General features: G+C 40.4%; 1 protein-coding gene across 1 annotated transcript in view; it reads right to left on the bottom strand.

The window, feature by feature from the left end:
• Positions 1-16743, bottom strand: part of LVRN (laeverin) — a 75795-nt gene extending 59052 nt beyond the window's left edge. The window contains exon 1 of the mRNA XM_031666413.1: positions 14411-16743. Coding sequence (XP_031522273.1) covers positions 14411-15105 — 695 coding nt within the window. The 5' untranslated portion in view covers positions 15106-16743. The remainder of the gene's footprint in view (positions 1-14410) is intronic.
• Between the last annotated feature and the right edge of the window lie 7621 nt (positions 16744-24364).

Here is a 24364-nt window from a genome sequence, read left to right as displayed (position 1 = left end):
CGTAATAAAGAACACTATACACCTATTAGAATGGCTAAAATGAAAAAATCTGGCAATACCAAGTGCTGATAAGGATTTGGAACAACTAGAATTCTCCCATATGTTGATAAAAATTTTAAATGACCAAATTTCTTGGAAAACAGTTTTGTATTTTCTTAAAAAACTAAATATTCATATGATTTAACCACTCCACTCTTAGGTATTTACTCAAGAAAAATGAATTCATAAAAAGACTTGTATATGAGTATTCCTGGAAGCTTTATTTGTAAACAGCTCAAAACTGAAAACAACCAAAATGTCTTGGTAATTTGTTGGATAAACAAATTGTGTTATATCAATATAATGAAATGCTATCAGTAATACAAAAGAACTGACACACACAAAAAGAATGTACTTCAGATGGGCGTGGTGGCTCACTCCTGTAACCCCAGCCCTTTGGGAGGCCAAGGCGAGTGGATCACAAGGTCAGAAGAGCGAGGTCATCTTGGCCAACATGGTGAAACCCCATCTCTACTGAAATACAAAAAAAAAAAAAATTAGCCAGGTGTGGTGGTGTGCACCTGTAATCCCAGCTACTTGGGAGGCTGAGGCAGGGGAATCACTTGAACCCATGAGGCGGAGGTTGCAGTGAGCTGAGATTGCACCACTGTACTCCATCCTGGCGACAGAGCAAGACTCTGTTTAAAAGAAAAAAAAAAAAGAATGTATTTCAAAGTAATTCTGCTGAACGAAAGAAGTTAGACATGAGAGTACATATTGTATGATTCTATTCATATAAAACACTACAAAATGCAAATTAATCTACAGAAAGCAGATCCATAGTTGCCTGAAGATAAGAAGGTTATAGTGATGTAGAAAGGAGAGATTATAAAGAGCAGAAGAAACTTTTGGACATGATGAATATGTTTATTAATGTTGATTGTAGTGGTGGTTTCACCAGCACATATGTATACATATGCCAAAACTTACCAAGTTTTACACTTTAAATATGTGCAGTGTATTGTATGTCAGTTATACTTTAATAAAGCTGTTTTAAAAATCACTAGAAATACAAAGCAGCAAGAAAATGTGCATGATAACCCAGGAAAAAGAAGTCAATAGAAACAAAACAAAAAATGACAGAGATGCTAAACTTAGCAGCTAAGAACATTAAAACAGCTATTATAAATATGTCTAATATGCTCAAGGATAATGGTATGAAAGATGGTATGAAAGATATAAATAAGAATGTAGAAATGTTAAAGATAAAAATTGCAGTATCTTTTTCTTTTTTTTTGAGATGGAGTCTCGCTCTGTTGCCCAGGCTGGAGTGCAGTGGCATGATCTCAGTTCACTGCAATCTCTGCCTCCCAAGTTCAAGTGATTCTCCTGCCTCAGTCTCCTGAGTAGCTGGGACTACAGGTAAATGCCACCACACCTGGCTAATTTTTTGTCTTATTTTTAGTAGAGACGGGGTTTCACTGTGTTAGCCAGGCCTCGATCTCCTGACCTCATGATCCACCTGCCTCAGCCTCCCAAAGTGCTGGGATTACAGGCGTGAGCCACCATACCAGGCCAAAAATTACAATATCTTAAATGACAATTTCACTGGATGAGACTAAAAGCAAACTAAACACTGCAGATGAAAATAATTAATGAAATTGAAGACAGAACAATGGGAACTATCCAAAATCAAACACACAGAGAAAACATACTAAAAAACAATGAAAAGAACCTCAGGACGTGCCTGTAATGTCAGGCAGCCTAACAGGTAATCGAAGTCCCAGAATAAGAGGAGAAAAAAAGTACGAAACAGGAAAAAAAATTAATAATGGTTGAAAGTTTTTCCAAATGTGAAGAAAACCTTAAATTCGCAGATACAAGAAGCTCAGTGAACCCCAAAACAGGATAAACCAGGGCTCTCTTATTTCCTTAAGACATGAGAACTAAGACACTTCCTCCTGTACACAAAGGCTATATTGAGAAAGGGGAAAGAAAGAGGCCTCTTGAAAGGGGAAGACTTTGAATTCATCAGATGGTGTGACTTGTGAACCATTGCTTCATAATAGTCAAGGCTTAGTGCTTTCCATTGATGATGGGGCCCTCATCTGGGCTACTGCTTGAATGGCCAGGTCTCTGAGCCTGGTTGTAATTCCTTTCCAAGTCACATCTTGGATAACCAGTCACACTCTATAGAACTTTCCTCCATGGGACTTTGTTTAACTGCATATCCCAGCTTGGCCTCCTTCGTTTCTCAGTCGCGCTTGCCCATTCTCCAGCTGATTTTTCCTGGGAATACTTACTGAAAAATTACTTCCGTAGAAAACTTTGTCTGAGGGTTATACCTTGTCAGAAGGAGGAGGGGAGAAAGTAGACTCTTGCCTTCTCCATTTGTTCTTTTCTCTGTCTTCCCCCACCTTCCTCCCTGCATTATAAGGACTGTCCACTCTCCTCTACTATATAGCAAGCACTCTTATCAAAAAGGGGGGGGCGGTGGGGCACAGTGGCTCACGCCTATAATCCCAGCACTTTGGGAGGCCGAGAAGGGTGGATCACGAGATCAGGAGATCGAGACCATCCTGGCTAACACGGTGAAACCCCGTCTCTACTAAAAATACAAAAACTTAGCCAGGTGTGGTGGCGGGCCCCTGTAGTCCCAGCTACATGGGAGGCTGAGGCAGAAGAATGGTGTGAACCTGGGAGGCGGAGCTTGCAGTGAGCTGAGATTGCGCCACTGCACTCCAGCCTGGGCAACAGAGGGAGACTCAGTCTCAAAAAAAAAAAAAAAAAAAAAAGGGTGGGGGACCAGATTGGCACCTGTCCTTCTAGCTAGTCAGGAGGCTGAGACAAGAGGATCACTTGGGCCTGAGAGTTTGAGGCTGCAGTGAGCTATGATCGTGCTCCTGTACTCCAGCCTGGGTGACAGAGTGAGATCCCATCTCAGGGAAAAAAAAAAAAAAAAAAAAAAGGCTGGAGAACTAAGGCTGTCTCAATATTTTCAAAAATCAATCAATATAATAGCTATATTAACAGGCTTAAGAAGAAAAAAAATCACATGATTATATCAATTTATGCAGAAAAGGTGTTAGAAAAATTCAACATGCATTCATGCCAAAAAAAAACTCTCAGAAAAAAACATGAATAGAAGACAACATTCTCAACTTGATAAAAAACATATACAGAAACCTACATTTAATATTATACTCAGTAGTAAAGGCTAAAAACTTTCCCCCTAAAATGAGGAGAAAAAAGCAAGAATGTTCATTTTTACCACTCATGTTTAACATAGTGCTGGAAGTTTTAGCCAACACAATAAAGCAGGAAAAGAAAATAAATGGCAGATAGATTGAAATGGAAGAAATAAAACTGTCTCTATTTGTTGACAACATGATGGTCTATGTAGACAATTCCAAAGGCTCTACAAAATAAAAAACACAAAGCTCTAGATCTCATGAGTTCAGCAAGGGAACAGGATACAAGATCAACATACAAAGCAGTTTTTCTATATAGTAGCAAAAGACATGTAGAAAACCAAAATTAAACATATAATACCATATACCATTTCTGAAATAAACTTAAATATTTGAGTGTGAATCTAACAAAACATGTAGGCTTTGTATGCTAAAAATGATAAAATTCTGATGAAATAAATCAAAGATCTAAATAAATGGACATTTCATGCTCAGAGAATGGAAGATTAAGGATAGCAAAGCTATCAATTCTCCCTAAATTTACATAAAGGTTTAACATAGGTCCTATCAAAAGCCTAATAAGATTTTTAGTAGCTATATATAAGAATATCATAAAATATATAAGGAAAGACAAAGGAACTAAAATAGTTAAAACAATTCCAAAAAAAGAAGACAATTTCAAGACTTAATGTATAGCTACAGTAAGCAAGACTATGTAGTACTGGCAGAGGAATCAACACCTATGTTGACGAACAGAATAGAGAATCCAGTAGTAGTGTGGCCAACAGATTTTTGACAAAGGTGCAAAAGCAATTCAATAGTGGGAGGATAGTCTTTTCAACAAATGATGCTGGAAAAAAAATGGATATCCAGAGGCAAAAGAATTAACTCCAACCTAAACATAACATCTTAAAAAATTATCAAAGTGGATTATAGATTTAAATGTAAAACACTTTTGGAAGACAATATAGAAAATCTGCAGAACCTAGGGCTTGGTGAAGAGGTCTCAGGCATGACACCAACAGCATGACCCATTAAAAAATAGACAAACTGGAAACTGGGCACCAAGATGGCTGAACAGGAACAGCTCCAGCCTCCAGCTCCCAGTGTGAGCGACACAGAAGACGGGTGATTTCTGCATTTCCAACTGAGGTACTGGGTTCATCTCACTGGGGTGTGTTGGACAGTGGGTGCAGCCCAATGAGCAAGAGAAGAAGCAGGGTGAGGCATTGCCTTACCTGGGAAGTGCAAGGGGAAAGGGAATTCCCTTTCCTAGCCAAGGGAAACCGTGACACACAACACCTGGAAAATCGGGTCACTCCCACCCTAATACTGGGTTTTACCAAGGGTCTTAGCAAATGGCACACCAGGAGATTATATTCTGCGTCTGGCTCAGAGGGTCCCATGCCCACGAGGCCTCCCTCATTGCCAGCACAGCAGTCTGAGATCTAACTGCAAGGTGGCAGTGAGGCTGGGGGAGGGGCGCCTGCCATTGCTGGGGCTTAAGTAGGTAAACAAAGCAGCCGGGAAGCTCGAACTGGGTGGAGCCTACCATAGCTCAAGGAGGCCTGCCTGCCTCTGTAGACTCCACCTCTGAGGACAAGGCATAGCCAAAAAAAAAAAAGGCAGCAAAAACCTCTGCAGATGTAAATATCCCTGTCTGACAGCTTTGAAGAGAGTAGTGGTTCACCCAGCATGGAGTTTGAGATCTGAGAATGGACAGACCATCTGCGCAAGTGGGTCCCTGAACCCTGAGTAGCCTAACTGGGAGACATTCCCCACTAGGGGCAGACTGACACCTCACACCTCAGAGGGTTGGGTACACCTCTGAGACGAAGCTTCCAGAGGAACAATCAGACAGCAACATTTGCTGTTCAGCAATATTCACTCTTCTGTAGCCTCCGCTGCTGATACCCAGGCAAACAGCATCTGGAGTAGACCTCTAGCAAACTCCAACAGACTTGCAGCTGAGGGTCCTGGCTGTTAGAAGGGAAAATAACAAACAGAAAGGACATCCACACCAAAACCCCATCTGTATGTCACCATCATCAAAGACCAAAGGTAGATAAAACCACAAAGATGGGGAAAAAGCAGTACATAAAAGCTGGAAATTCTAAAAATCAGAGTGCCTCTCCCCCTCCAAAGGAATGCAGCTCCTCACCAGCAATGGAACAAAGCTGGATGGAGAATGACTTTGAAGAGTTGAGAGAAGAAGGCTTCAGACAATCAAACTTCTCCAAGCTAAAGGAGGAATTACAAACCTAGCGTGAAGAAACTAAAAACCTTGAAAAAAGACTTGACGAATGGCTAACTGGAATAACCATTGTAGAGAAGTCCTTAAACAACCTGATAGAGATGAAAACCATGACACAAGAAATACATGACAAATGCACAAGCTTCAGTAACTGACTCGATCAACTGGAAGAAAGGGTATCAGTGATTGAAGATCAAATGAATGAAATGAAGCGAGAAGAGAAGTTTAGAGAAAAAAGAGTAAAAAGAAATTAACAAAGCTTCCATGAAATATGGGACTATGTGAAAAGACCAAATCTATGTCTGATTGGTGTACCTGAAAGTGACAGGGAGAATGGAACCAAGTTGGAAAACACTCTGCAGGATATTATCCAGGAGAACTTCCCGAACCTAGTAAGGGAGGCCAACATTCAAATTCAGGAAATACAGAGAAGGCCACAAAGATATTCCTCGAGAAGAGCAACTCCAAGACACATAATTGTCAGATTCACCAAAGTTGATGAAGGAAAAAATGTTAAGGGCAGCCAGAGAGAAAGGTCAGGTTACCCACAACAGGAAGACCATAAGACTAACAGTGGATCTCTCGGCAGAAACTCTACAAGCCAGAAGAGAGTAGGGGCCAATATTCAACATTCTTAAAGAAAAGAATTTTCAACCCAGAATTTCATATGCAGCCAAACTAAGTTTCATCAGTGAAGGGGAAATAAAATCCTTTACAGACAAGCAAATGCTGAGAGATTTTGTCACCACCAGGCCTGCCCTACAAGAGCTCCTGAAGGAAGCACTGAACATGGAAAGGAACAACCGGTACCAGCCACTGCAAAAACATGCCAAAATGTAAAGACCATCAATACTAGGAAGAAACTGCATCAACTAACAGGCAAAATAACCAGCTAACATCATAATGACAGGATCAAGTTCACACATAACAATATTAACCTTAAATGTAAATGGGCTAAATACTCCAATTAAAAGACACAGACTGGCAAATTGGATAGAGTCAAGACCCATCAGTTTGCTATATTCAGGCAACCCATCTCATGTGCAGAGACACACATAGCCTCAAAACAAAGGGATTGAGGAAGATCTACCAAGCAAATGGAAAACAAAAAAAGGCAGGGATTGCAATCCTAGTATCTGATAAAACAGGCTTTAAACCAACAAGATCAAGAGAGACAAAGAAGGCCATTACATAATGGTAAAGGGATCAATTCAACAAGAAGAGCTAACTATCCTAAATATATATGCACCCAATACAGGATCACCCAGATTCATAAAGCAAGTCTTTAGAGACTTACAAAGAGACTTAGACTCCCATACAATAATAATGGGAGACTTTAACACCCTACTGTCAACATTAGACAGATCAAGACAGAAAGTTAAAAAGGATATTCAGGAATTTAATTCAACTCTGCATCAAGCAGACCTAATAGATATCTACAGAACTCTCCACCCCAAATCAACAGAATATACATTCTTCTCAGCACCACATCGCACTTATTTCAAAATTGACCAATTAGTTGGAAGTAAAGCACTCCTAAGCAAATGGAAAAGAACTGAAATTATAACAAACTGTCTCTCAGACCACAGTGCAATCAAACTAGAACTCAGGATTAAGAAACTCAATCAAAACCACTCAACTACATGGAAATGGAACAATCTGCTCCTGAATGACAAGTGGGTATATAACGAAATGAAGGCAGAAATAAAGATGTTCTTTGAAACCAATGAGAAAAGAGATACAACATACCAGAATCTCTTGGACACATTTAAAGCCGTGTGTACAGGGAGATTTATAGCACTAAATGCCCACAAGAGAAAGCAGGAAAGATCTAAATTTGACACCCTAACATCACAATTAAAAGAACTAGAGAAGCAAGAGCAAAAACTTTCAAAAGCTAACAGAAGGCAAGAAATAACTAAGATCAGAGCAGAACTGAAGGAGATAGAGACACAAAAAACCCTTCAAAAATATCAATGATGGGTGCAGCAGACCAACATGGCACAAGTATACATATGTAACAAACCTGCATGTTATGCACATGTACCCTACAACTTAAAGTATAATAATAATAAATAAATTTAAAAAATCAATCAATCAATCAATCAATCAATCAATCAATGAATCCAGGAGCTGGTTTTTTGAAAAGATTGACAAAATTGATAGAATACTAGCAAGACTAAAAAGAAGAAAAGAGAGAAGAATCAAATAGACACAATAAGAAATGATAAAGGGGATATCACCACCAACCCCACAGAAATACAAACTACCATCAGAGAATACTATAAACACCTCTATGAAAATAAACTAGAAAACCTAGAAGAAATGGATAAATTCCTGGACACATACACTCTCCCAAGACTAAACCAGGAAGAATTTGGATCCCTGAATAGACCAATAGCAGGATCTGAAATTGAGGCAATAATTAATAGCCTACCAATGAAAAAAAGTCCAGGACCAGACGGATTCACAGCCGAATTCTACCAAAGGTACAAGGAGGAGCTGGTACCATTCCTGCTGAAATTATTCCAATCAATAGAAAAAGAGGGAATCCTCCCTAACTCATTTCATGAGGCCAATATCATCCTGATACTAAAGCCTGGCAGAGACACATACACAAAAAAAGAGAATTTTAGACCAATATCCCTGATGAACATTGATGCAAAAATCCTCAATAAAATACTGGCAAACCAAACCCAGCAGCACATCAAAAAGCTTATCCACCATGATCAAGTGGGTTTCATCCCTGGGATGCAAGGCTGGTTCAACATACACAAATCAATAAACGTAATCCAGCATATAAACAGAACCAAAGACAAAAACCACATAATTATCTTAATAGATGCAGAAAAGGCTTTTGACAAAATTCAACAGCCCTTCATGCTAAAAACTCTCAATAAATTCGGTATTGATGGAACATATCCCAAAATAATAAGAGCTATTTATGACAAACCCACAGTCAATATCATACTGAATGGGCAAAAACTAGAAGCATTCCCCTTGAAAACTGGCACAAGACAAGGATGCCCTCTTGTCACCACTCCTATTCAACATAGTTTTGGAAGTTCAGGCCAGGGCAATCAGGCAAGAGAAAGAAATCAAGGGTATTCAATTAGGAAAAGAGGAAGTCAAATTGTTCCTGTTTGCAGATGACATGATTGCATATTTGGAAAACCCCATCGTCTCAGCCCCAAATCTCCTTAAGTTGATAAACAACTTCAGCAAAGTCTCAGGATACAAAATCAATGTGCAAAAGTCACTAGCATTCTTATATACCAATAACAGACAAACAGAGAGCCAAATCATGAGTGAACTCCCATTCACAACAGCTTCAAAGAGAATAAAATACCTAGGAATCCAACTTACAAGGGATGTTAAGGACCTCTTCAAGGATGACTATAAACCACTGCTCAATGAAATAAAAGAGGACACAAACAAATGGAAGATCATTCCATGCTCATGGATAGGAACAATCAATATCGTGAAAATGGCCATACTGCCCAATGTAATTTATAGATTCAATGCCACCCCCATTAAGCTATCAATGACTTTCTTCACAGAATTGGAAAATACTACTTTAAAGTTCATATGGAACCAAAAAAGAACCCGCATTGCCAAGGCAATCCTAAGCCAAAAGAACAAAGCTGGAGGTATCACGCTACCTAACCTCAAACCATACTACAAGGCTACAGTAACCAAAACAGCCTGGTACTGGTACCAAAACAGAGATATAGACCAGTGGAACAGAACAGAGTCCTCAGAAATAATACCACACATCTACAACCATCTAATCTCTGACAAATCTGACAAAAACAGGAAATGGGGAAAGGATTCCCTATTTAATAAATGGTGCTGGGAAAACTAGCTAGCCATAAGTAGAAAGTTGAAACTGGATCCCTTCCTTACACCTTATACAAAAATTAATTCAAGATGGATTAGAGACTTAACTGTTAGACCTAAAACCATAAAAACCCTAGAAGAAAACCTAGACAATACCATTCAGGACATAGGCATGGGCAAGGACTTCATGTCTAAAACAGCAAAAGCAATGGCAACAAAAGCCAAAATGGACAAATGGGATCTAATTAAACTAAAGAGCTTCTGCACAGCAAAAGAATCTACCATCAGAGTGAACAGGCAACCTACAGAATGGGAGAAAATTTTTGCAATCTACTCATCTGACAAAGGGCTAATATCTAGAACCTACGAAGAACTCAAATTTACAAAAAAAAAAAAAAAAACCCCATCAAAGAGTGGGCAAAGGATATGAACAGACACTTCTCAAAAGAAGACATTTATGCAGCCAACAGACACATGAAAAAATGCTTGTCATCACTAGCCATCAGAGAAATGCAAATGAAAACCACAATGAGATACCATCTCACACCAGTTAGAATAGTGATCATTAAAAAGTCAGGAAACAACAAGTGCTGGAGAGGATGTGGAGAAATAGGAACACTTTTACACTGTTGTTGGGACTGTAAACTAGTTCAACCATTGTGGAAGACAGTGTGGTGATTCCTCAAGGATCTAGAACTAGAAATACCATTTGACCCAGCCACCCCATTACTGGGTATATACCCAAAGGATTACAAATCATGCTGCTATAAAGACACATGCACAATAGTGCTTACTGCGGCACTATTCACAATAGCAAAGACTTGGACCAGTGCAAATGTCCATCAGTGACAGACTGGATTAAGAAAATGTGGCACATATACACCACGGTATACTATGCAGCCATAAAAAGGATGAGTTCATGTCCTTTGTAGGGACATGGATGCAGCTGGAAACCATCATTCTCAGCAAACTATTGCAAGAACAGTAAACCAAACACTGCATGTTCTCACTCATAGGTGGGAATTGAACAATAAGAACACTTGGACACAGGAAGGGGAATATCACACCCCAAGGCCTGTCCTGGGGTGGGGAGAGGGGAGAGGGATAGCATTAGGAGATATACCTAATGTAAATGACAAGTTAATGGGTGCAGCACACCAACATGGCACATGTATACATATGTAACAAACCTGCACATTGTGCACATGTACCCTAGAACATAAAGTATAATTAATAAAAAAACAAGTATATGGGAAAAACAAAAAAAAAATAGACAATTTGGACTTCATCAAAATTAAATTGAAACTTTTATTTAAAAATTTTATTCTCTGAAAGACCTTATTAAGATGATGAAAAGACAAGCTATAAGCTGGGAGAACGTATTTGCAAATGATATATAACTCACAAAGGACTTAGATCTAGAATATATAGAGAACTTCCAGAATTCAACAGTAAAAAATAAAATCTATCAGAAAATAGGAAAAGGCATGAAAAGACATTTCACTGACTGATACACAGATGGCAAATAAGCACACAAAAAGACGTTTAACATCATTAGTCATTGGAGACATGCAAATTAAAACCACAATGAGATATTACCATACACTTATCAGGACAGCTAAAATATAGTGACAAAACCAAATGATGGCCATGATACAGAGGACCTCTATCACTCATATATTGCTGGTAGGAGTATAAAATGGTATAGCCACTTTGAAAAACAATTTGGCAATTTCTTAAGAACTAAACATGCAACTACCTCATGATCCAGCAATGATAATTGTGAACATTTGTCCCAATGAAATGAACACTGTGTTCATACAAAAACCTGTACAAGTGCTTTGGGAGGCAAAGATAGCAGGATCCCTTGGGGCCAGAAGTTTGAGGCTAGCCTGGGCAACATAGAGGGATCCTGCCTCTTAAAGAGAAAAATCTGGACACAATTATTCATAAAAGATTTATTTGTAAAACCAAAAACTGGAAACAACCAAAATACCGCTCAATAGATGAATGACTAAATAAACTTTCATACATCCATACTATGGAATAGTACTTAGCAATGAAAAGACTCAAACTATTGATGCATACTTGGATGGATCGCAAGGGCATTATGCTGAGTTAGAAAAACCAGTCTCTAAAGGTCACATGCTATATAATTTCATTTATAGAACATTCTCAAAATGACAAAATTACAAAGATGGAGAACAGATTAGTGGTTGTCAGGAGTTAGAGATGATTAGGGAGTGGCATGAGTGCATATAAAGAAGTATGGGAATGATCTTTAAGGTGGAACAGTTCTGTATCTTTATTATGGTAGTTTTTGCACAAATATATGCATATGATGAATGACATAAAAACATATATATGCATAGTATCAATGTCAAATTCTTGCTTTTGATATTATACTATAATTATATAAGATAAACTAGATGAAGTGCACCTAGGACCTCTCTATGTTATCTTTGCAACTTCTGGTGAATCTATAATTATTTCAAAATAAAAAGTTAGAAAAAAGGATGAGATACCGTATTCGTCCGTATTCATGCTGCTATGAAGAAATACTCAAGACTGGGTAATTTATAAAGAAAAGAGGTTTAATTGACTGACAGTTCTGCATGGCTGGGAAGGCCTTGGGAAACTTATAGTCATGGCAGGAGATGAAGGGGAAGAAAGGGGAAGAAAGGCACTTTCTTCACAGGGCAGCAAGACAGAGTGAGCGCAAGCAGGGGAAATGTCAGATTCTTATAAAACCATCAGATCTCATGAGACTCATTCACTATCAGGAGAACCGCATGGAGGAAACCACCCCCTTTTTCCAATTACCTCCCACCGGGTTATGGGAACTACAATTCAAGATGAGATTTGGGTGGGGACACAACAAAACCATATCAGGTGCCTATAGTAGGCATCAGAATTAACTGTGACAATTGTCAAAACATATAAATTTCTAAACCCTATTCTAAACTCACTGATCTATAATTTATTTTTGCTTGTTAAAAACTTTTAATTCTAGTAAAATACACATAACATAAAGTTTATCACTTTAACCATTTTTAAGTGTATAAGTTCAGTAGTGTTAAGAACATTCACACTGTTGTCAATCTATCTCCAGAACTCTTATCATCTTACAAAACTACAATCTATACCCACTAAGCAATAACTCCCCACTCCCCGGCTTTGCCTTCTCCTCTGGGAATCTTCTTAGACTCATATATACCAGGAACTTGGCAGGTTCCGTGTTTAGATAGCAAAGAAGCTGATCATAATGATAATCTGACCTAAGGATAGCAGTTACCACTACCCAGGCTGTATGTGTCACTGTGTACTCCCTTTTTCATTTAATTCTCACAGTACTCTAATAGTTGACAATTGTTGTATCTATTCTGTGAATGAGGAAACAGACTCAGAGAGGTTAAGAGACTAGCTCAATTGACACAGCTCAGGTTCAAACTTAGGCCTGCTGGGCTCCCAGAATCTGGCGTACCACAAGCCATCCTTCTGTTGCAGGTTCTTCATGACTCTGGCTTCAAGCTTAACCTTAGTTGTCTTTTCCTTGTGGTTTCAGAAGCAGAGACCCAGAGAGTAACAACTCTTCCAAAACATCACAGTTTTGGAGACTAACCTTGGTTTATGAACATCTGTAGAACTTTATTAAGATTTCTTCTTGCTTGAATTTTAATGTTCTGAAAATATGGTTTCTAGTTAACACTAGAGTTAGCAACACAATAGAAAAATTGAATGGGACTTTCCTTTCCCATTTTTGCAAGCTTGTCTGGGCCATAGTCCCACTGAAACAGGACCAAGGAAGAGGTAGGTGAACAGAGGAGGATTTACCGACCTACAGCAAGAAAAAAAAAAAGTCAGATATGTAGGTAAAGTGTTTCTATTTTTTCCTCTGAAATACTTTGCACCCTGACCTACACAGTAATTTCAAAAGATTCCTTCACAAGTTGAGTAACACATCATCTGAATAAGAAAATTTCAAAACTAGTTTTTCAAGCAATGATGTATTGTTTAAAAGAAAAACCAAGCACGCTGCCCTTAAAAACAAAAGTTATAGATTATACATCCACGAGAGCAACTCTTTAAATTTATTTTAAAAACCTTTGAAATTTTGAAAGTAGTGCAGGAGATGGTGTAGGGTGTAATTTAGTGGGATTCTTTCCCTCAGAAAACATCTGAGAACATTTTCTCTAATAATAAAGGGCAAAGTACATGCAGTTGTGTTCGGCGCAAATGCTCCACCAGTGTGTGAGTGGACAAAGAGATCGCCGGTTGGAAAAAAAATAAATTTTGATATCTCCCACTTAAGCTATTTCCCCGGCGTTCGCCGGAGGACAGTATTGTGGTCTCAGAGCGTGGAAAGAGACAATTCTTCTTGTGCAGGGGCAGGAAACTTCCCGTGTAGGAGATATTATCTCAAATGAGTGTAGAAAGAACACATGTCTGCATTTCTAACAAGCTCCCTTACCGCTGCTGCTGGTCCAAGGACCAACCTTTGAGGGGCAAGGGGTTTGTTGAATGGGGTGAAGAAATTTCCTGCTAGAGAGGAAAGGTGCTTTCTGAAGAAAACGATAAGCTTCTGGGGTACCAGCGACCTAAAAAGGGGCAGCAATAGAAGCAAACTGGATGAGCAGATACAGGGTTGAAAACTGGCCAGAGGAAGGACCGCGGTCTCCGCCGTCTCTTTATTCGGAGTAAGGTTTTAGGAAAAGGGAGAAAGGAGGCGCTCGCCCTCTGTTTGGCTTTGAAAGAAAACGTCGCGGTGTCTGATGTTCCCCTTCCTGTGTCCAAGTGTTCTCATTGTTCAGTTCCCACCTACGAGTGAGAACATGAGGTGTTTGGTTTTTTGTCCTTGTGAGAGTTTGCATTAGGAGATATACCCAATGTAAACGACGAGTTAATGGGTGCAGCACACCAACATGGCACATGTATACATATGTAACAAACCGGCACGTTGTGCACATATACCCTGGAACTTAAAGTATAATAAAAATTAAATAAATAAATAAATAAAACGTCGCAAGGGGATGCTTTGGAAAAGGCAGCAGACGCGCACCTGGACATGGTAGTCAGCTGGACCCGCAGCCTGCACCGGGACGCAGGGGCGGGGGCCGAAAGGGGCCACGGGCTGTACAGCCCTTACCTGCGCTCGCCCTGGTCGGTGTAGACGTTGAGGAAGAGTCCCTCCTTGAGGTCTTCATACACCAGGCCGGAGAAGCTGAGCTGCAGCTCGTAGCTGCTACCAGGTTTCAGGGGCTCACTGAGCTCCAGCACCATGTATTCCGTGTCCACCGCGAACCACACGTCGTCCACGGGCACGCGGCCCACTGTGGCGTTCCCAGTGCCCGGGGACAGGGGGCCCCGCACCTCGGCGCGCTCGCAGTCCTGTAACAGGCTATGCAGCAGCAGGCGAGAGGTGGCCACCGTGCAGCGCACCGTGATGTTCACGCGGCCAGTGAAGAGCAAAGACCCGGCAGGAAGGTGGTCGGGCCTCAGCTGCGGCCACAGCTCCAGGTCGTAGTGCAGCGGCACGAGCCAGGGCGGCAGGCGTAACTGGTCCCAGGGCCCCGGGGGTCGCCAGTCGCTCGGGGTGGTCGTCACCGCTAGCTCGCGTGCACTGCTGGGTTTCGGGGTCCGCGTCGGCTTCTGCCTGAGGGGAGGGGAGGACTCGGCTTCCGAGTCCCCGAGTCCAGGCAGCCCCGAAGGTGGGACGCGCTCGCAGTGGCCGTACAAGGCGGCGAGTACGGCCAGCGCCAGCAGGAGGGCGGCTACCAGCCCCGCCAGCAGCAGAGCCACCGCGCGGCTCACATAGAAGCCTGAGTTGGAAGGGGGCCCCATGGCAGGGACCGGCTTCGGGCGCGAGGCAGGAGCTCAGAGACTGTGGCAGCTGTCAAAACCCCGGCCAGGGTATTCAGTGCTGGGACCCCTGCCCCTCCTCTCTTGTAACGTGCCTCTTCCTCCTGGAAGAGCCTGGACGGACTGGAACGCAGCAGACAGCGGTTGGGACCATGGCTTCCCCCTCCCAGCTAATCAGACACAGGTCCCAGCCTATCCACTCCCGCCCCCTGCCAGCGCCAGGGAAGAGGCGGACCTGGCGCACCCAGGAGCTTACCCCTTTGGGTTCGAAGAGAAAGACCCCACGGAAGATGCCTCCAGGGTCGGCACGGGGCGGGGGCGTTCAGGCCAAACTCGAATTCGTACACCTTAAAAGTGGATGTTTGGATGAGGGATGTGCCCCGGTACGGTTTCAGGTGGTGTCAGAAAGGGGACAGGTACGGAGCACCTCTATCTCCAAGCCAGCGACGAGCCACCAGCAACACACCTGCTTCACCGCCAGGCGGGGTTTCGTGTGCTAGGGGGTGGTAAGGGCTAGAGGACCAGGATATTCGGGAATGCGTTCGGAAATGACCCTGCAGGGCGTCGGCTGCGCCGTCTGAACAAATTCCTGGAGCCAAAAGTGTAGCCCTAACGTCGCTTCCTAAATAAGCCCGGGAGGCATGCGGCCCAGGCAGCGAAGGCGAAGATGGAAACAACGTCCTGGTTTCCAGAGCTTATAAAACCAGGCTGGAGGAAGAGGCGACTAAGTGCTAGGTAGCCTGGCGTCTGCGTCTCCGGGTGAAGTGGGGTTGTGGGGCAGAGCAGGGTTAGGACCACGTTACCACAGGAAGGGGTGGCGGGATGGTTTTTCTTAGCTCTGCAGCTGCCAGGGGCTGGGATTTCCCTTCCTGAAGCTGGGGTAGAGGGGACACCTGCTTTCAAAACCGGCCTGAATCAAGCAAAGAGAATAAAACAACTTGGCGGTCAGTGTTTCCACCTAGAAATTCCTGGGCTGGAACTGGTTTTTCCGGCAGTACCCTAGTCGCTGAAGCTTTCACATGTTTGACATGGCATATGTTTGCTATTTAGCTGGTGCCCCTGAGCGAATTCTTGGCTCTGCGCTGGATCTGGAGTCTGCGTTCATGCACGCTGGTGAATTGGAAATGAGATTGCAAACATCAGGAGGCACTGGGGACGGAAGGGAAGGTAGTTAGATCCCACTGCAAGTTGAAGATTTTAAACTATCCTGTCTTGAGACTGCAGTGTGTGTGTGTGTGTGTGTGTGTGTGTGTGTGTGTGTGTGTGTTACAGCGAAAATACAATAATTTTTTCCATAGCAGCTATAAAACGGTGTTCGCTTTACTACTGCTTTGACTGTATCTCATTTTCAATGAGGAAACCCTTTCGCCTGGGTTCGGAGATGGGGTAGACCATGGTGATTCTCCTGGGAAATGCGTGCTTTCTTGTTCCTTCAACTGAAGTGAATCACATGAACACCACCACCATCACCCTCTGGAATAAGACAGGGAAGTGGAAGAAGATTTGGCATCAAGCTCACGCAGATAGTTGTGCTATAATCTGTGGACCAGTCCACATTAAGACCGTATGATTTATTTTTTTGGATTTGCTTTCTTCAGAAACTTAAGGATTATATTTAAAAATAATTATGACCACATGCATCATTCTCAGAAGATCATGAATACAGCTGAGGGAGAAGCTCCATCTATTTCTATATACCTACCACAAGTTGTGCTGCCAGAATTGTGAGCTACTGCGCTAGCAGGGGCATCTCAGTTTAGATCATGTTCAGATTGGGATTGTGACAGCTGTGGCACTAATTAACTAATTACTGGCCTTAACAACCCGTGGACAATTTCTTGAAGGATTTCGAAGGATTTCCAGACACTCAAGGAAAGATAAAAAAGAAAGGTAGTCAGTAACACTATTATTTCAAACATATTAAAGGTATTCCCCTCAATTAAGTACATTAATTGTATATGGGCATTAGCATTTAATTCTATTTTTCTAATATGATTAAAGAAATAGAGATTGGCTTCCACACAAAAAGTTTCAAAGTAATAGTCACACCAAATGATTCAGCAGTTCAAGTATCTTATTAAAGGGAAAATATTTCTGATAAATCATGTCACTCCAAAGACGTTGCAAAATAACATACTGGTTGAGTCAAGATTATAATAATAAAGAACTGGAAAAGTATTATATGAAATATTTGACATCTCAATGAAAAAGTAGTTCGGGAATATAGACCAGTTGCTAGGAAAACATTTTCTAGAGCTGCTCAGAAAATCTGCTTATTCAGAGCAATGAAAACGGTGATTCTCAACTGGGCATAATTTTTGTGCCCTTGCCACTCTCAGCACCTCATTTGACAATGTTTGGAGATATTTTTGGTTGTCACAACTCAGGGGAGGAAGTGCTACTGGTATTTAGTGAGTAGAGGCTAGCTGTCCTCTAATAATGCACTGGACAGCCTGCCACAACAAAGAAGTATCCTGCCCAAAATGTCATTAGTGCTGCTGTTCAGAAATCCTGAACTAAAGCAATAATCCTTTTACATGCTACCCAGGTAAAACTTCAGCTTTGTATCTTGTGCTGCTGTTTACTTTTGTTGTTTATGTTTATACTTTGGCATGTCTATTATTTTGCCATCTTTATTTCTTGGTACTTATTATGAAACCCTATAATATTTTATTATATCTCTTAGACCACATAACTTGATTTTTTCTTTTCTTTTTTGTTTACTCTGAAATTTTAATTTTTTGAGTGGGTAATATAAGTTTCAAAAATCAAAACAATATGAAATTTTTTTACTTTTTAATTATTATTTTTCCATAAGTTATTGGGGATACAGGTGGTATTTGGTTACATGAGTAGTTCTTTGGTGGTGATTTGTGAGATCCTGGTGCACCTATCACCCAGGTGGTATACACTGCACCATATTTGTTGTCTTTTATCCTTCACTCCCTCCCACTCTTTCCTGCGTGTTTCCAGAGTCCATTATATCATTCTTATGCCTTTGCATCCTCATGACTTAGCTCCCACATATCAGTGGGAACATACAATGTTTGGTTTTCCATTCCTGAGTTACTTCACTTAGAATAATAGTCTCTTTCCATTCCTGAGTTACTTAGAATAATAGTCTCCAGTCTCATCCAGGTCATTCCAAATGCTGTTAATTCATTCCTTTTTATGACTGAGTAGTATTCCATTGTATATATACACTACAGTTTCTTTATCCGCTCGTTGATTGATGGGCATTTGAGTTGCTTCCATGATTTTGCAACTGTGAATTGTGCTGCTATAAACATGTGTGTGCAAGTATCTTCAATATGAAAATTTATACATTAAGATATCTTGCTTCCACCACTTCCATAGTTAATCATTTTTAATAGTATTTTTTTGTGTAAACTTCCAGTGTTTCCTCATGCAAATCAAGAGAATAGAATTATATGCCCTTGTATTTCTCTCTTTCTTACAAGAAAAACAGTATATTATATTGTAGTTCCTCACCTGCATTTTCATTTAACAATATATTCTAGATATCTTTTCATATCAGTCCACAGATACATTTCACATACTTTTCTGCAGCTGTATAGTATTATATTGTACAGACATACCATTGCAAAGATTTCCCCAGTTTGGTTATTTGCATGGATTCACCAGACTCCACAGAGTATATTCATATAGGTGTTTATTTAAAGGCAAAGGATACGGTATAGCAAGAGAAAGAGAGTACAGGCAAGTACCGGAGGTTAGAGAGACATCCAATGTGCAAAGAAAGAAGAGCCCTTATTTGCACAAATGACCATGCTGTGTCACCAACTTGAGCTACCAATCTCTGTGAGAGGAATCTTTTCTAGAAAGACCTTATAGTGAAATGGCCCAATGAGTTCTCCTTGCCCGCTGCCCAGATAGAGCTAATGTATCAAGACAGGAGAATTGCTGTAGAGAAAGAATTTAATTCACAGACAAACAGCTAAATGGGAGACTAGAGTTTTATTACTCAAAACAGTCACCTTGAACATTTGGAGACCAGGGCTTTTAAGGAGAATTTGGTAGGGATCAGGGAGTAGGGAGTGCCGATTGATTGGATAAAAGATGAAGTCATAGGGGCTGAAAGGGGCTTCTTCTTGCTGTCTTCTTTTCCTGGGTAGGATTGCAAAACTGGGTAGGCCAAATTACCAGTCTGGGTGGCACCAGCTAGTATCTCAGAACTTAGGGTCCAAAAAACATCTCAAGCACCAATTTTAGGTTTTGCAATAGTGATGTTATGCCTAGGAGCAACTGGGGAGGTTCAGAATCTTATGGCCTCTAGCTGCATGAAACAATAATTTCTTATATTATGGCTAATTGATTAGTCTTACAAAGACAGTGTGGTCTCTAGGTAAGAAGGAGGTTTATTTCATGAGGAAGTTATTATTATCTTTGTTTCAAAGTTAACCTATAAACTAAGTTTCTCTCAAAGCTAGTTTGGCCTATGCTCAGGAATAAACAGGGACAGACTGGAGGTTAGAAGCAAGATGGAGTTGGTTAGGTCAGATCTCTTTCACTGTCATAGTTTTCCCACTGTTAGAATTTTTGCAAAGGCAGTATCAAAAGGTGAAATTACTAGTCCTTTAAGTAATCAAGCCAAGTTTTTCAGACCCATAAGTCCAGTTGCAAACCATCAAGTTTAAAAAACAACCTGGGAGGTTCCAGAGAGAATTTCAGACCTTCATCACCACATCAAAAACTGGCAGCTACTGGAAAGAGCAGAAAGGTGTCTGAGTCCCTTTAAAGCCTCACAGAATTGTCATTATTTGAACTATTTGGTAATTTCCTGGAAGACCTCATTTACAAGGCTGTCTTTATTTGATATACTCAGAGTTCATGCAGTGTGAACAGCCTTTCCTCAGGGTCATTGGTTGAAAACAAGAGGCAGTTGTTTAGCATTGCAACTACCTGAGATGGACAAACAACTGGGGTAAATAATAAACTCATTAAAAAGCTTAAAAAGAAAAGCTCAGGAATGAGATATCTGTAGGGGGCTTTGAAAAGCTCCAAAGTATTTCTGAAAATCTGTAAGACCATATACATATATAGAACTATACATATGACCAGGACTGTATATGTACTCGGGAAATACCTGAAAAGTCCCTAAGCTCTCACTTCTAGCTAACCTTGAAGCACTGCTAGAGCTGGATATGAAGACTAAGGTAGAGTTGTCAATTGCCTGCTAACTGTTGATGGGATGCCTCAGCACACACACAGAGCCCCTTCTCAAAGACTGGGAGATGACTTTTTGGTCCTAGGCACTTAAGGAAATCTCTGTTTAATTATCAGTTGACTACTAACCAAACTGAGCAAGGACATCAGTGGCCACCACAAGAAACCCTGGAGAAAGATAATCTGATTTTCAGAGTTGTCACATTATGTAAAATGTCATGTTTCCAACAAAGAAATGATGAGACATGCAAAGAAGCAAGAAAGTATGCCCATAAGCAGGAAAAAAGCAGTCAATGAGTGTGCCTAAGGAATGTCAGACACTAGACAAAACTAGACAAAGGCTTTAAATTAGCTTTTTATTTTTTATTATACTTTAAGTTCTAGGGTACATGTGCCCAACGTGCAGGTTTGATACATAGGTATACATGTGCCATGTTGGTTTGCTGCACCCATTAACTCATCATTTACATTAGGTATTTCTCCTACAGCTATCCCTCCCCTAGCCCCCCATCCCCCGAGAGGGCCCAGTGTGTGATGTTCCATGCCCTGTGTCAAGTGATCTCATCGTTCAATTCCCACCTATGAGTAAGAACAGGCGGCATTTGGTTTTCTGTCCTTGTAAGAGTTTGCTGAGAATGATGATTTCCAGTTTCATCCATGTCCCTGCAAAGGACATGAACTCATCCTTTTTTATGGCTGCATAGTATTCCATGTGATGTGCCACATTTTCTTAATCCATTCTATCACTGATGGACATTTGGTTTGGTCCCAAGTCTTTGCTATAGTGAATAGTGCTGCAATAAACATACGTGTGCATGTGTCTTTATAGCAGCATGATTTATAATCCTTTGGGTATACATGCAGTAATGGGATTGCTGGGTCAAATGATATTCTAGTTCTAGATCCTTGAGGAATCACCACACTGTCTTCCCCAGTGGTTGAACTAATTTACGCTCCCCCCAACAGTGTAAAAGCATTCTTATTTCTCCACATCCTCTCCAGCATCTGTTGTTTCCTGGCATTTTAATGATCACCATTCTAACTGGTGTGAGATGGTAACTCATTGCAGTTTTGATTTGCATTTCTCTGATGACCAGTGATGATGAGCATATTTTCATGTGTCTATTGGCTGCATAATTATCTTCTTTTGAGAAGTGTCTGCTCATATCCTTTGCCCACTTTTTAATGGAGTTGTTTTTTTTCTTGTAAATTTATTTGAGTTCTTTGTGGATTCTGTATATTAGCCCTTTGTCAGATGGGTAGATTGCAAAATTTTTTTTCCATTCTGTAGGTTGCCTCTTCACTCTGATGGTAGATTCTTTTGCCATGCAGAAGCTCCTTAGTTTAATTAGATCCCATTTGTCCATTTTGGCTTTTGTTGCCATTGCTTTTGGTGTTTTAGTCATGAAGTCCTTGCCCGTACCTATGTCCTGAATGGTATTGCCTAGGTTTTCTTCTAGAGTTTTTATGATTTTAGGTCTGACATTTAAGTATTTAATTCACCTAGAATTAATTTTTGTACAAGGTGTAAAAAGAGATCCAGTTTCAGCTTTCTACATATGGCTAGCCAGTTTTCCCAGCACCATTTATTAAATAGGGAATCCTTTCCCCATTTCTTGTTTTTGTCAGATTTGTCAAAGATCAAATGATTGAAGATGTCTGGTGTTATTTCTGAGGCATCTGTTCTGTTCCATTGGTCTATATCTCTGTTTTGGTACCAGTACCATGCTGTTTTGGTTACTGTAGCCTTGTAGTATAGTTTGAAGTCAGGTAGCATGATGCCTCCTGCTTGGTTCTTTTTGTTTAGGATTGTCTTGGCAATGCGGGCTCTTTTTTGGTTCTGTATGAACTTTAAGATTTTTAGTTTAGTTTTTGTGGGGTTTTTTTTGTTGTTTTTTTTTTTAGAATTTTTAGTTTTTCCAATTCTGTGAAAAAAGTCATTGGCAGCTTGATGGAAGTGGCATTGAATCTATAAATTACCTTGGGCAGTGTGGCCATTTTCACGATATTGAGTCTTCCTATCTATGGGCATGGAATGTTCTTCCATTTGTTTGTGTCCTCTTTTATTTTGTTGAGCAGTGGTTTGTAGTTCTCCTTGAAGAGGTCCTTCACATCCCTTGTAAGTTGGATTCCTAGGTATTTTATTCTCTTTGAAGCAATTGTGAATGGGAGTTCACTCATGATTGGCTCTCTGTCTGTTACTGGTGTATAGGAATGCTTGTGATTTTTGCATATTGATTTTGTATCCTGAGACTTTGCTAAAGTTGCTTATCAGCTTAAGGAGATTTGGGGCTGAGACGATGGGGTTTTCTAAATATACAATCATGTCATCTGCAAACACGGACAATTTGACTTCTTCTTTTCCTAATTGAATACCTTTTTTTCTTTCTCTTGACTGATTGCCCTGGCCAGGACTTCCAACACTATGTTGAATGGGAGTGGGCATCCTGGTCTTGTGCCGGTTGTCAAAGGGAATGCTTCCAGTTTTCACCCATTCAGTATGATATTGGTTGTGGGTTTGTCATAAATAACTCTTAATATTTTGAGATACATTCCATCAATACCTAGTTTATTGAGAGTTTTTAGCATGAAGTGCTGTTGAATTTTGCCAAAGGCCTTTTCTGATGTATTGAGATAATCATGTGGTTTTTTTTCATTGGTTTTGTTTATGTGATGGATTACATTTATTGATTTGTGTATGTTGAACCAGCTTTGCATCCCAGGGATGAAACTAACTTGATCATGGTGGATAAGCTTTTTGATGTGCTGCTGGATTTGATTTGCCAGTATTTTATTGAGGATTTTCACTTCTATGTTCATCAGGGATATTGGTCTACAATTCTCTTTTTTTGTGTATGTGTCTCTGCCAGGCGTTGGTATCAGGATGATGCTGGCCTCATAAAATGAGTTAGGGAGGATTCTCTCTTTTTCTATTGATTGGAATAGTTTCAGAAGGAATAGTACCAGCTCCTCTTTGTACCTCTGGTAGACTTTGGTTGTGAATCTGTCTGGTCCTGGACTCTTTTTGGTTGGTAGGCTATTAATTATTGACTGAATTTCAGAACCTGTTATTGGTCTATTCAGGGATTCAATGTCTTCCTGGTTTAGTCTTGGGAGGTGTATGTGTCCAGGAATTTATCCATTTCTTCTAGATTTTCTAGTTTATTTGTGTAGTGGTGTTTATAGTATTCTCTGATAGTAGGTTGTATTTCTGTGGGATTGGTGGTGATATCCCCTTTATCATTTTTTATTGCATCTATTTGATTCTTCTCTCTTTTCTTCTTTATTAGTCTTGGTAGAGGTCTATCAATTTTGTTGATCTTTAAAAAAACCAGCTCCTGGATTCACTGATTTTTTTGAAGGGTTCTTGTGTCTCTATCTCTTTCAGTTCTGCTCTGATCTTAGTTGTTTGCCTTCTGCTTGCTTTTGAATGTGTTTGCTCTTGCTTCTGTAGTTCTTTTAATTGTGATGTTTGGGTGCTGATTTTAGATCTGTCCTTCTTTTTCTTGTGGTCATTTAGTGCTATAAATTTCCCTCTACAAATTGCATTAAATGTGTCCCAGAGATTCTGGTATGTTGTGTGTTTGTTCTCATTGGTTTCAAAGAACATCTTTATTTCTGCCTTCATTTCGTTATTTACCCAATAGTCATTCAGGAGTAGGTTGCTCAGTTTCCATGTAGTTGAGCGGTTTTGAGTGAGTTTCTTAATCCTGAGTTCTAATTTGATTGCAGTGTGATCTGAGAGACAGTTTGTTGTGATTTCTGTTCTTTTCCATTTGTTGAGGAGTGCTTCACTTCCAATTATGTGGTGAGTTTTAGAATAAGTGTGATGTGGTGCTGGGAAGAATGTACATTCTGTTGATTTGGGGTGTAGAGTTCTGTAGCGGTCTGCTAGTTCTGCTTATTGCAGAGCTGAGTTCAAGTCCTGGATATCCTTGTTAACCTTATGTCTCACTGATCTGTCTAATATTGTCAGTGGGTGTTAACGTCTCCCATTATTATTGTGTGTGAGTCTTAAGTCTCTTTGTAGGTCTCTAGGACTTGCTTTATGAAT

Source organism: Papio anubis, chromosome 5, assembly GCF_008728515.1.
Source record: "Papio anubis isolate 15944 chromosome 5, Panubis1.0, whole genome shotgun sequence".
NCBI lineage: Eukaryota > Metazoa > Chordata > Mammalia > Primates > Cercopithecidae > Papio > Papio anubis.
Note: the sequence above shows the minus strand (reverse complement) of the source record. Positions and strands in the feature narration are given on the sequence as shown.